The 12,630-nt window shown below is 33.0% G+C and overlaps 1 protein-coding gene across 5 annotated transcripts in view; it reads right to left on the bottom strand.

Annotated features, from left to right (window-relative positions):
* The window catches only part of NOVA1 (NOVA alternative splicing regulator 1), a 150,253-nt gene that overhangs the window by 2,671 nt on the left and 134,952 nt on the right, over nt 1–12,630 (bottom strand). For all 5 annotated transcript variants that reach the window (XM_082058240.1, XM_082058241.1, XM_082058242.1 and 2 more), the window contains one exon: nt 1–400. This exon is cut by the window's left edge and continues 2,671 nt beyond it. In XM_082058240.1, coding sequence (XP_081914366.1) covers nt 1–400 — 400 coding nt within the window. The remainder of the gene's footprint in view (nt 401–12,630) is intronic.

The following is a 12,630-nucleotide window of genomic DNA, read 5'->3' as shown; positions in this document are numbered from 1 at the left end:
AGCCAGATAAAACTGCTGGAAAGGCTGCCACTCCAGCAAGGTTAGCATGTCCTAATAGCCCTGCAGCAGCTGCAGCAGTTGGTAACACTTCAGCAGTGTTTGCATAAGGAGATCCGGTTGGATTGGAATTGGCCACTGGACCTGTGACATTGGCATAACTGATATTGAGACAGCTGCCACTCTGTGGATCCTCTTGTATCTTCTGGATGATAAGTTCAACAGCTTTTCGGTTTTGTTCAGGTTCTCCACTCACAGTGACAACCCTCTCTTGCAAGTTGATCCCATCAGGTTTCTGGGAAAGCTGCACCCAAGCCCCTGACTGCTCCATTATAGCCTTCACTGTAGCACCTCCCTTCCCTATTATCAGACCTGCTGTGCTGTTGGGAACTATAATCTTTACCTGTAATTAAAAAAAAATATATAAATAATACTTCTGCTTTGTGCATAAACACTATAATATTTTGCTATCCTATAAAAGGAAGGAAAAGAATGAAGCAAGTTAGTTACCATGTTTTTAAAAGAAAAGGTTAAAAATATTAAAAATAAATACAGCTCATCATGCTTTTTAATGCTATGCATCTGTTTCAAATGTGCAAATCAAAGAATTAAAGAGAAAATAGCAGGAAAATCATATTTATCATTCTCCCACAGAATATACTCCTTTCAGCATAGTACATTTCAGACCAAAATATTAAGCAAATGCAGATATTACGCTCATATGGAAAGATTATCTTAGATTGTATCAAAGTGAGTGTTTTTGCCCGATTCCTCTCTTTTCAGGCTAGTGTAGCAAACCAAACTCTTAGACAAAATGTGTCTGAAATTCTTTACCTTTCCTTAAAGCATCTATAGTAACAACAATTAAAAAGCCATCTTGGCTAAAGCAAATATGGTATAGCATCAACAGGCAAAACAGTTGGTCTTGAACAGGACATGATCTTGATTGCTCAATCTGTCACCCCTATCTGTATACAGAAATTCATTATGTGCTAAAGTGTATTATTCTTCAGCCTATGGAATGACGTGCAGCAGGAGAGAGTATCTAAATACTGAAGAATTTAAATAATAAAATATGGTACTTGTACATCTTAGAAAGTTTATCAGAATGTCTTCAAATGAAGGGTATTTGCCTATAGATCCTACTTTTCCTCCTGTTGAAACAAGTTTCAAACTGATACGACCTCATTCATGTCAACTTTATTCCTTATTGACTTATTGCTATGAGTGAAGAATGACACCCAAGATAAAAATTCAATATTTTTACATATTTTTCATAGCTTTTACTTTAGAAATCCATTTTACAAATGTGTCTCAAAGTCTTAATGTACCATCTGTTTCATGATATTCAGTTAATATGAAGTTTTATCTTACAAAAATACATTTTTGTAATATCTTCTGATATCTTCTGATATCCATTTATCCAGGATAACATGTACGGGTAACAATTTTAAATTTGTCAATCCTTTCACCCAAATGCTATCTCAGCAACAAGTCAATACAAAATACAATTAAAATTTTATTAGCAACATTCTCATTTTTATTGCCTCATTAGAAAGTCAAGCTAAATATAAATAAAAATGCATGCCCTATAAATAAGCTTTTTCTAGTCTTACTCATTTTAGATATTTTCAGTTGTTATTATAGCATAAAAAATAAAATCTTTGAAAATCCAACATGCTATAAAATTGAGAAACATTTATGTTTTCCACTTATGCAATATGTACATTAAAAATGGTAACATACCATATTGTATTTTGCACTGAATTGTTTTACAGTATATATAGAATTTTTAATTTCTTTAGAGTTTTATTCACATTTACTGACACCAAAACAAAAGATGTCCTATGGAACTGATAAAATTAATTAAGTGCTGACTTCTTCTAAAGGCAAAATAAAAGTAGGGTATTGAAAAAAAAAATTAGCCCACCCACATACTAAATAATCCTATAAAAACACAACTATCTCAATGTGTATATATACTTATATACATATTTGTGTATACACACACTCAAACATTTTTTCTATATATTTTTAGACACACTCTTTTTTAACTCAGGTCACCTCATACTAATTTTAAACTGTACTTCAAATTACTTGGTGATTTTGAGGTGCCCTTTTTTAGTTTCCCTGTCAGAAAAAGGAACTCTCTCTTAGATTTGATTTGGTATTTGGCATCTAGATAGAAAATGTATTAACTAATGCTAAATAAAAGCTATGTTCAGATTTATTTTTTTTTAATTAACACTCCAAAAATGTGAAGTTGTATAAAAACGGAGTCACCCATGAAAACTCAATAAAACCACAAATCTTTCATTATATAGCGCACTTTCATTATTATAATTTTGTGCCACATACTATAGAAAACATCTACCTGACTCCATTGATTTAGGCCATACTAACAGCTTCTTTGGGAGTTTTTGATAATTGTGATTTCCCAGATCCTGCTTAGTTTCATAACCCATGTGCACAGTTCTAACCAAGTTAGGCATAAGTCCTTATGCCAGAGAAGAACCTAAGAACATAAGAAGGTATGAAAATACACTCTCTTAACTGTACATGTGATTGCAGAAGTAACTAGAATATTTGTTTTTATGGCAGCATCGTAGCACATGTAATATCATAGCTACACATGCAACATATGAAAATTCAAGTTCCTGTAATACGGCTAGGATTACTCTCTAAGGTTTAGTTCAACCACAATATTAAGACTAAAATGTTCTGTATGCAACAAGAAAGATTTTTCTGAAAAGAAACTACTGCTTTTCTCATTTGACATCACAGAAGTTAATTTAGTTCACCACTAACAGCTCTGGTTGTTTGACAAAATTATCTGTCTAGTCAGAGGTAAGAAAGATATCCACCTCCATACCTGTCCACTCTCATCTTGTCCAGAAATCTTTTTGTACTTAGCCATAAAAACAACATACAACTTATGATGCTTTTTGGAAAATAAATCTTGAATTTGGTGCATTAATATGTTTATTGTTTGTCTGCTTCTGAGATAAATAAAATACCCTTTTCTAAATATCTATTTCAGCAACATCAGATTGAGTGTTTTAACTGACAACCCTCTTAAGCTGTTTAAATATAAGAATATATCACTAATATCCTTTCAAATACAACTGCTGCCAGGTTGAATATTTCATGTATTAACAAATAATACATCTTATAAAAATATACATGTATTAAAAATTTAGACAATATGCAAAATACGTATCTCACAGAAAACATTATATTCCAATTAAAAATCAGTTTTAACAGAACATAAATACATCTCTATGTATTTGGCATAAAACATAAATCAAATACTGCTCTTTCTGAAATGAATTGCAACATTCGGTTTATTTTGAGATATTCTATTGTAACATCTCTGTATTTGTGGCAGCTGATGGAAATTGTTATTTAAAGATGGAGATATTTACTTTAAAAAGGAAAACATATATAGGATTTTTTAATGTAGGTCATATTAATCTTGCAACCAATTTGTAATTCTCCACCTGTTTCCAGCATTCACTTGATTTTCCCTCGTTTATATATCGGAATATCAACTCTTCACAGCAAACACTGGTTGTGTTACATACTAATACTGCATCCAACATATTAGGCCACAGCCCTCTAGGTCCCAGTACAAATGAAATAATACAAATATGTATATACATATATTTTTTTTTTCCTCTTGAAGCCTAAAATTCAGAAGGTCATTAAGTTATAAGGTATAAAATGATAAAACAAAATTCTTGGTCTCAACTCTTGTTATATAAACAGAAATTGAAAAAACAAAGGTTTTCTATTTGGTTTTGTTACCTGCACCACCACTATTTTTTTAAGTACTTAACACCCTGCCTGTCAGAGAAATTGGTGAAATTGGTGCTCTTACTTCTCTTTTATGGAGAAGAAGCTCAGAAAGTAATTTGGATGCACCAGTGAGAAGCCTAAGTACTACTCAAAATAAGTGCTCTGAGCTATCCAGTAAAGGTATCTTTGACTATGCAGGAAGGTTAGGTTTCAAAGTTTGTTTGTATGCTTCTGGCTATATTGAAATTTCTGCTGCAAAAAGGAGAGTGAGTATCTAAAGCAATTATTAACAAAACCTTAAAATACATATGCAATTTTTTTTTTTTAACGCTATTGGAAAGAAAAAAAAAAAAGAAGGAACTCATCCTTTATTTAGTGCCAACTAGATTGTATAAAAAATGACTGCAATTACGACATTTGCTTACTCACAAAGCAAATTAATTACTTCCACAGGCATCACTCATCCCATTTGCATTAGGATAAGCAAGTTTGAAATCAGGCTCAGCAAGTATAATATTTTTCCCCTGAAAAGGAATCAAACTTCACAAAAATAAAAAGAAACAAAGTATTTTCATTGCACATATCCCCTAATACATTATTATGTCTTTAAAAGCCTTGACAAAGGTGCAACAGTCTAAGAAACTGTGCTGCTTAAGAAGGGCAAAAAACAGAGAGCAGTTTGTTGCCTTCAGTGCCCAATGAACTCAGAGATTTGATGAAACTCTGCACTTCAAAGGAGGATGCTCAGTACTTGAGGGATCTCAGCCATTATGTCTAGAGGACAAAATTCAAATTGTTTTAACTTTGCATTTGTGGCTCATATTCACTGTTTCATCCTGCAGAATCCTAGACTCCTAAACTCTGTATCCATTAATTCCCTAATCCTTTTGTATTTATTGACAACACACTTGCATAGCCCCATGCTGCACTCACCTATCACATCAGCATTGCCTACAAGTCCTCTGATTTACCAAACTGAAAGTCCCGGTTCAGTTCTGGGAGTTGAATAGCATCTACTGTGGAATGCCAGATGTTCAGTGATTATGCTATGTCACTTCTCATCCCCTCCCTTATGCTGCAAAGAGATAATCTGCATTGAGAAGCTATGAGTGTATATGAAGACACACAAAATATCTGCATGGGAGGTAGAACCATGACCACACCTGCACTGCCACCCACACTAATACCTCACCTCCTGTCTCCCCAGTCCTCTTTCCCACTCCTCTCATGCAAACACCTCCAACTATCTGTAGCAAGCCTCTCATCCCTTTCACTTTTCTATGATCCTATTTCCTTGCCGTGTTTCTCTCTGATGACACATGCTCTAGTTATATTCTCACTTTTCACAGTCTTTGGTGGTGGAGGATATGGTGATCACAAACCAGCACCTTATGTGTGACCCAGCTAATACATAGTATTTCCCTGGCAAAAATAGTGGGAGGACGTGGACTGGCTAGATCAGAAGAATTAGCACTTGATGGGGCTGTTGTGTCAATCAGAATAACCACAGGCAAGGAGACCAAAAACATGGCTTCAAGTTTATGGGCTCACATGGTGGCATGAAATGTGCCTGCACTAAATCATACCAGAAAAGAAAAAGCCCCAATGGTTGTACAAAACAGCATCAAAACTTTGAAAAAAACAAAACCAACAACTTGACAGAAGAAGCATTTAACTTATTCTACCACACAGAATTTTCTGAAGAGATTACAGAGAGATTAATGAATGAAGGAGCTTTTTAATCTATTTTTCAGCTTTCCTTTTTCCTTTTCACGAGTTTAATTATAACTTATGCTGTGATTCTTCTGTAATAGTGGTTCTTTTTTCCTTCTATTAAATCTTTTAACTAGATGTGTAATGTCATTTTATCTTCTCCTAACAGAGAAACATCTTTACAAAAAAAAGGTTTGATCTAATCTGACCAATTAATCCTAATCTGGGACAATTCTACATTTTAGTCTAAGGCAAATCACTGTTATTCCCTTAAAACTGTACTTAAATTACTATATTCCATTTTACCTTTTTTCTGTTTTCTTTGCTCATCAGTTACTTCAAACTCCTTGAAACTCCAGCTAGGCTCTGGATTCCATACCTAAGAAAATCTCATGCTATTTCAGATGTTCATTTGACTATAGAGTTGGAGTTGAAGGAGTATTCTGAAAGTACAAGTTCCTGTAGGGAGCAGTCAATTAAGAGTTAGAGACATCTATTATTTCTGCGGGGCAGGCTAAACACACTGCTACAGTAGGCTTTTACTGATGACAGTAGTTGCATGCCATCTAACCTTAAACTGAAGTGGCAATATGATGAAAATCTGGGAAAAAGTCAGGATCGACACAAGATGTGATAGAAGCCTACTGGATTCTAGCAGAAATACAACTAAGTAGGTTACAGGCAAGTCATTGCCTGTGTGCACTTAGAATTTACAGACACGCTCCACTGTATCAGACAACTCTGGGAAAGCCCTTGGGTACATACCCAATGCCAATCACAAGTTCAAGGTAGAACAAGCTACCAAAAGATCAAGAGTGATTCTATGCATACGGCAGGCAGAAACACTAGGCTGGTCTGGACCCATGTTTGTTCACATCAGACTCAGCCTCTGACAATATGCTCTACACAGCAAATCTTTACTGATTGCACATACATACCCTAAAGGAACTTAATGGAATGTCTCTCAGTAATTTCAACAGCTTTGAATTGGGTTCCATATGCATATTTGGTGAAATATTAACTTATTTTTTTCAGAGGTGTCATGCACTGAACGAACTCCTAGTTGCTCAGTCCAAGAGTACGTATTTTCTTTTTAGAGAAAATACTTAGAAGGAATATAGACATCTTTCTAATGGTCTGTTTGATATTTATTTACAAAAATAAGCAAATACCCATAAAAAGAGCAGTTCTTTGTAAATTTAGCTAGATCATAGCGTAACATGAATAAACCTATATAATAAATTATTGCTTATGTTCCCCGATTCTGTTTAAATTCTGTAAATGCCATTCCAATTCAAATTCTCTTTTTCTGTAAAAGGATATATAGAACTGAAATATTCTGTGAAAAAGTGCAATTGGATTATAGGAAAAGATTAGCTGCTACTTTGTTCCTCAACAAAATGCACATCTTTTCTTCTAGACATATTTATGTTCCTGAGATTTTCTTCTCATTGCAAGCAGCACACATACTGGTAGTATTTCCTTCATCTATTTTACCTGCAATTACTGCAAGACTAATGTCATTCTTATATTTCTCTGTGTTGCTTCTTTGTGGTATTTCTGCCCTCATAACTACTGTTTCTTTCAAGTAAATTCAAAATCAAATTAACCAATCCGAAAAAAAAAAATTGCCAGTACACTGTAGCAGGAGTGTAGGCCGATTCCCACTCCAGTTTTTATCACAAGTGTCTTGTTCCAGTTCTCAAACCTCCTTCTCAGCTGAAGCTGCATTTCTGAAAGGCTTTATTTCCTTTTAGTCCTAAAAACTATCATGCAATACAATCTTAACTTCAGCTTAAATGCTCAGGAATAATTTTCATCTGAAATCATGAGGTTTAGAACCTTGGAACCAAGACGGAGAAAGTTTTATTAGGGAAAAGAATACATAAGATTTTTTGTTGGTGGTGGTTGGTTGTTTTTACACAATTTGCTGTTTTGGCTTAAATCTAGACTATTTTTCAATTAATATTTTATACTAAACCTTGACTGTTTAGAGGACTGAAAACAGTACCTCCTACTTCTTTAAGTTACTACCTAATTACGCTTCTGCCCACTTTAAAGTATGAACATTAAAATTTTTCTTTCATGTTTTTAACTAGAGATATAATTAGGAAAGCAAACTTTTCACAGCAAGGAATTATTAAATCATGTTTAAACAAACAAAAATTCTCTGGTTGCTGCTTCTGTTGCCATTCTGTCATTACTGTGAGTGTAGGCTCTCGACTTATAAATAGAGAGACTTCCCTCAAAAGCAGTAATTACTAAATGTGTGCACATGCAAGTTGTGTATGGATAAAGAATAATTATTAAAACAACACTGGTTATACAGGTGGTTGATTTTATCAGATTATCTAGTTCTGAACTAGTATTATTAAAAACTTACGCACACATATGCACACACAAAAGTCACTGAGTAGTTTCAGGATTGTCCCTCATGAAAAAACGAATCAGAAGTCCAAACACTTCATGAATTCTCTATGATACATAGTTTTAATAACATAGAGAAATAACTTAACATTTCCAATTTTTTCAGTGTAGCATAAAAACAACTTTCCATATTTTATGCATTAATGTTTCATGAGTTTCAAATTACATTTGCAGGGAAGTGTAATGTATTTCGAGTAGCTTCATTTATACTTTCGACTTTTTATAATTAAAAAAAGAAAAAATGAGCTGGTTACATACTAAATTATACAAGAGTAGTAAAAAAAAATCATAGATTCAAGAGCAAGTAGTATACATAAAAAACTAGACATCTATATTGACTGTGCCATTTTTCAGATGAAACATCCTTTAAGAAGACAGAAAGCAGGAATAACAACTGCTCTGGCCAGTAAAGTCTGAATGACACTTTCAGTGACAGTAGAATGTTAACCCTACACTCCAGCTAAATTCACAATAGTTCCCCCTCCCTCTAAGATCTTCCTTTTTCCTTCATTTTATTTGTTGCATGGTGTACTATGAATACCTGCTGACATTTCACAGAGTCAAGGATGGGTTTCACAAAAGTTTGACTATTTACAGTGCTATTTAATATAGTAATTTATGATGCTTCTGACTGAAAGACACCATATAATTACAATGTAAATTCATTATTGAAATTTCTGAAAAGACACTTCTCTATACAAAATAATCTACAAAAAAAGTAAAAAATGTACATTATTTAAAAAAAAAATACACCTCACTGATGGTATCAAGAAAAGCCCCACTGTTTTGCATTAGATAAGATCTAACTTTAAAAAATCATAAAACTGACTCCAGATTTCAAAATGAATTGATCTTCCTGACAGAAATTGGGATGAAGGGAGTGTTTTTCTTTTTTATGCTTTCCCAGTCACAAAAACTAAAGATGTTCTGGCTTCTCATGGCTATTAACCCATTCTTTGCCAGTTTTGAATTACAGCTGCACATCCTTTTTCCTGAATGTGTCCTTAATAATCTTGTAATGAAGAATTCGTGAATTGCTGATCGAGGATATAATTACTCTGTGTAAAAACTTACTTCTTTTTATCAAAGTCCATTATGTAAACTATTTTAACATGAAAAAGAAGAGCAGAAGATACCTTGTCAGGTCTAAGCACTAAACTGTGATGACAAAATGTTTTCCTAAGAGCAATATAAATACTAATTTTTTCATGAGTTCTTTACTTCGTTTAGTAAACATCAGTTTTCCTTCAGCGATAAATACCTAATACCGAACAGTTTTTAAAAGAAGGAAAATTTTAAACACTAACAACACCTAACTAGGCACACAGTAAAAAACAAAAACAAAACCCAAAACAAACAAAAAAACCCACACAAAACCAAGAAAAAGAAACTCCTTATTAGCATTCCCACTGACAAATGTTTTGATGCAAAATCTTAGAGAAATATAAATACATGAAGTAGACCCCAAACCACCTGAATTTATTTCTACCACAGATGCTTTTTATATATACATTTCTGTACTATATATACATCTATATGCGACTTCTTAATACTTGATTACTTTTATGGAGAAACAGCCCTACCACATTTAGTAATTAGCCAACAGCTCCAGCTCAGTTAAAGTACGGAAGTTACTTATTCAGCGTTGCCTTTTTAAATCTTTTGTTCACAATTCATCTGATCCTAAAAACAATAAGGAAAAACAAAAGCAAATGACTCCATATGGAAAACAGGCACATATTCCTACTATATACAGACAGAATGAATGGAGCCATCCCTTCCCCACAACCCATCATGCCTTAGAATCTCACAGCTGCAATAATGTCAGACATGAGTGTGCTTATGCACAAACGAAAGCTCTCCATTTTACAATACTATAGAAAAAAAACTCCACTCTGTTACAGAATAATTTTAAGAGATTCTCCAACCTTCCTTTGGATCCAAATTTCTGCTCTTAACAATATTAAGTAATTTAAATATCTTTTAACTAAGAGATATCTTTTATATTCAGTCTATATTTAGTTACACATACAGAGATAAGAAAAGACAGAACAGGGCATTTTTAATGGTGTATCTTGATCTAACCTTGCACCAGTTTTGCACATGTTCTTTCCTCAAAGATCACAAAACTATAAGGTAAAATGAAAGATAAAGCTTATAATATCATCAATCAATACACACAAAGTAAACATAGCGGAATGATAAATTACGTGTAACTTTTTTAACTGTAATGAACATGGCAAACATCAACCAATAAAGGCGCTAGAAGATGGATGTACTGTGTCTAAATGAAAACCTTTGAGTTTTCATGGCCACAATATAAAATAATAATAAACCGTAACATCCTCTTCTACATTATTTGTAATTAAAATCCTTGGGTTATTAATTCTGTTCTCCATTCTTCTCAGCAAAAGAAGGAAGGGGAGACAAATGTGAATTAAAGTCCTTGTGCTAACCCCATTAATATGTCACCTCAGTGAAAATAAGAGCATATTTATTCATTTTCTGATGTACAGATTTTTCCATATAACTTCACCTTTTTTTTTTCACTATAGGAATGGTCAAAAAGAGCAAGAAAATTGACTTACACAAAATGGATTCGGTCTATCTAGAGAGCTATCTAGATTAATGGTATCAAGGGCTACGGCTACTTTGCACCCCTGGCTTGGCAGAAGAAGACCAGCAGCAGAGGCTTACTCCCTTCTGAACTGACTGTTGCTTAGTTATTAAAAAAGAATTTTGTATAGCAAGAACTACTTAATGAATTTCTCAGGGAAGCTGTTTCATAGTTCTCATTTGAGAATTGTTTTGAAATGAGAAATGAAGTAAAGACAGCTGAAGATAAAGCATTTAAATAACCATACCTCTCTAGGTCTTAAAAAACAGTAACTACCAGAAACTTCTATTAGAAAAAGGACATAGTTTCACTAATGGGTGGATGTCTTCAAACTTAATAAGCACTACTACAGGACTCCATAGCCTTCTAATGCTAATAGAGTCTTCTGACAAGCTAATTCAAAAACTTCATCTCAGAGCCTGGCATTATGTCCCTGACAAAGATCAGGGAACAGAACAAGGTAATATCAAGCTGCTGGTCTCCAGAAATATATCAATAACTACAACTAAGTTAAGTGGGTGGATTACAACATCATGTTCACCCCAGTCAATTTATATGTATATGTTTAATTTATACGTACATCTACTTTCTGTTTTACCCTTTTGTAAATTTCTAGTTATATATTTTTAACCCTGATAGCCACTAAGGAATAGTAACTACTGCTAGTAGAGAAAGAGAAAAAGAACACTGGAGCAAATGGAGGCAATGACAGAAATTAGCTATTATTTGAGTAAAGAGAACCAAAAAGATCGATAGGCGCTAACACAGGCCAGTTATGAAAGTCAACCTACTTTATCAAGAAAAGCTATTATATGATTACAAGAAATAATTCAAGGTGCAATTGCATCCTCCTTGTAAAACATGAAGATCCTGGATTTAGATCATCCTTAATTTAGCTCACTGGGGAAAGCTGCATATATTTATTATTAAACCATGTATCTGAAAATTATATTGTTCCATACATCTATACTCTGGGTAATATTTCCCATACAATGGGAATCTGTGGAGTCAAATTTCATTAAGGAAAACTAAACAACAAAAAACCCCAACTTTTAAGTTCTAATTAAGCATTATAAAAGCCAGGCACAGGCAATACTTGAATATAGATAATTTTCACATATTAATAATTCTGGTTATATAATCAGCTGATATAAATGTTCACATGGAAAAAAAAATACTCCTATGCAAACTGAGGCTGTAGGGAACAAATGTTGTATGTGGCTGTATTTATACATATACATCAGACTTTTTTATACCTATATTACATATTTATAATTTTGTGTCTATTAACTTGGAAAAATACCTTCCCAAGAATAAATTTGGAGTCAGTATCCTCATAAGTTGGATTTAAATCTTTTTAAAGATATGCTGAAAAAGTATTTGCATCTAACTCTTGTCCTGATCTCTCAAGCTCCTATGCACACTATATGTGTATTCTTCAGCTTCTGCAGATTAAAATTTATTTTTATTTTGAGAGAAAACATATGGATAAATACTAAAATAAAACTGAAAAAAAAATGAAAGAGCTGTCTCAAAATGGAATAAAGGTGATGAAATCAACAGATTTACTAACTAATTTTGACTTCATAATACATTTGTACCTTTTTTTTATTTAACAAATGTTCACTGTGAACTTGCCTACAGTAAGGACTCTTTTTAGACAGAGCTCAATAAATGCATTATAAATTATTATAATCTCATGAAGTTTACATAAAACTGCACATAATCTGAATTATATTTTTATTAATATTACTATGCAATATTATTGCTAACAATGAAGTTTATTTTACTATTTCAACAGTAAAAATAAGTTATATTTCAAATAGAAATATTATTTTATTCATTGTGAAATGACAGAATGCACTTGGTGATGTTAAAAAGCATCAATTTTGCTGACCTCCCTCATGGTTAAATGGAAAAGTTTACAGTCTTCTTCCACATTTATATATATTTCTTTCCATCAAAATAAAATCCAGATAGGTCAAAAATAAAGGCTTTTTATATCAGTAGTGTAAAAGTACTGAATAGTGCATAGGCTACGGAATTTAACTAAATTTATGATATATCTGCTGTAATAA

This window comes from Streptopelia decaocto, assembly GCF_964273445.1.
Source record: "Streptopelia decaocto genome assembly, chromosome: 7".
Classification (NCBI taxonomy): Eukaryota; Metazoa; Chordata; class Aves; order Columbiformes; family Columbidae; genus Streptopelia; species Streptopelia decaocto.
The sequence above is the reverse complement of the archived record's forward strand: the minus strand, read 5'-3'. Positions and strand labels throughout refer to the sequence as shown.